This window comes from Otolemur garnettii, unplaced genomic scaffold, assembly GCF_000181295.1.
Source record: "Otolemur garnettii isolate 467f Iridium unplaced genomic scaffold, OtoGar3 scaffold00020, whole genome shotgun sequence".
Classification (NCBI taxonomy): Eukaryota; Metazoa; Chordata; class Mammalia; order Primates; family Galagidae; genus Otolemur; species Otolemur garnettii.
This window is the reverse complement of record NW_003852415.1, coordinates 79,658-80,986: the sequence shown is the minus strand read 5'-3', so window position 1 is coordinate 80,986 and position 1,329 is coordinate 79,658. Positions and strand designations below refer to the sequence as shown.

At 44.4% G+C, this 1,329-nt stretch overlaps 1 protein-coding gene across 1 annotated transcript in view; it reads left to right on the top strand.

The window, feature by feature from the left end:
* The window catches only part of HEATR4 (HEAT repeat containing 4), a 37,818-nt gene that overhangs the window by 2,018 nt on the left and 34,471 nt on the right, over positions 1-1,329 (top strand). The window contains exon 2 of the mRNA XM_003787044.2: positions 375-598. Coding sequence (XP_003787092.2) covers positions 375-598 — 224 coding nt within the window. The remainder of the gene's footprint in view (positions 1-374; positions 599-1,329) is intronic.

The window sequence follows — 1,329 nt, the reverse complement described above, 5'->3', positions numbered from 1 at the left end:
GAGGTGATATAGGAGGTGGGTTCCCTTTCCCAAGTCCATGTAACTTTGAAGTGTATCTACATTATAAAAGGCTTATGATGTCAGTGTTTTGAAAGTTAAGCAGGAAAAAAAGGGTTATGCTGGGAGCATGCCCACTCTGTCATGCTGTCTGATGGCTGCAGAGGGGGAAGGTGGCTGTAGATAGGCCCTTGTGGCAGCTCCATATTGAACTGGCACCTTGGGAACAAGGCTAATAATTAAAATAGGTGTTCTTCAGATGCTCACATGTGTATGAACTGAGCTTAAAGAGGAAAGGGAGTGAACTAACTAAAAGGTGGATCTAACAGAATGGAGGGCCCATCTTCTGCCTTTTCCCCTTTCTCACCCCTGCCAAGATTGCCCGGTTACCTCTCACAAGTACAGACAGATGAAATCATGCCTGGCAACAATAAGACTGCTGAGGATATCAATAAAAAGAAGAGCATCACCCAGCCCCCAAACCAGAGCGACTTCCGACAGGTGAACCCACGAGTTGCGAAGTTTACTTACTCCACAGACAATACCTTTGAACAGGAGATTTACTTTGGTAATAAAGCTGGGCCCTGTGGAAGGGGCAGAGGTGGACATAGGCCAGGGATAGGGAAGGTTGCTGGGTGCTAGAAAGTCATGGGTGTGAATGGGAGACCCTGGATGACCCAGGTTTTCACAGTAGCATCCTCTGGTCACTGGTACAGGAGGGGAGGCAGTGATACCCAGTGGGGAGGGAACTGTTCTCTCTCTTCCTCCTCTATCCCCCTGTCTTACTAAGGGAGCAAGTGGAGGATGTACTATAAAGTTGGCAAGATTTTGGGAACAACCCATCTTTTCTCTGTCCACCCTTCTTCCTTCTCTCATTTTGAGATATTTCCCCCCTAAGGTGCTATGTTGGAAAAAAGAAAATCATGGGCTTTGAAATCAAATAGATTTGAGTTTAAATCCTTCTGAGCATTAAGTACCTTATTTGTAAAACAGTGTTAACAAAATCCTTCTGAGCGTTAAGTATCTTATTTGTAAAACAGTGTTAACAAAATTGCACTTCAAGTAGGTAAGAAAGCATCTATAACGTATAAAGTATGCTTCTTGCCCAGCGATTGTCACATAAAAGGTGCTCAGTAAATGCCCACTACCCTCCCTTCCCATCTTGCCATCCTTTAGAGCCTGGGCATCCAGGACACCTGATCTGGGTTACATGTACCAAGCTGTTTCTTCCCACCTCCCATCTTGTTCCTAGACTGCTGTCAGCTGAAAGTTTTCTTAAATAATGTTTAACAAAATTATTCTGACTGAGGTATTAATGCCAGATGGGATTAA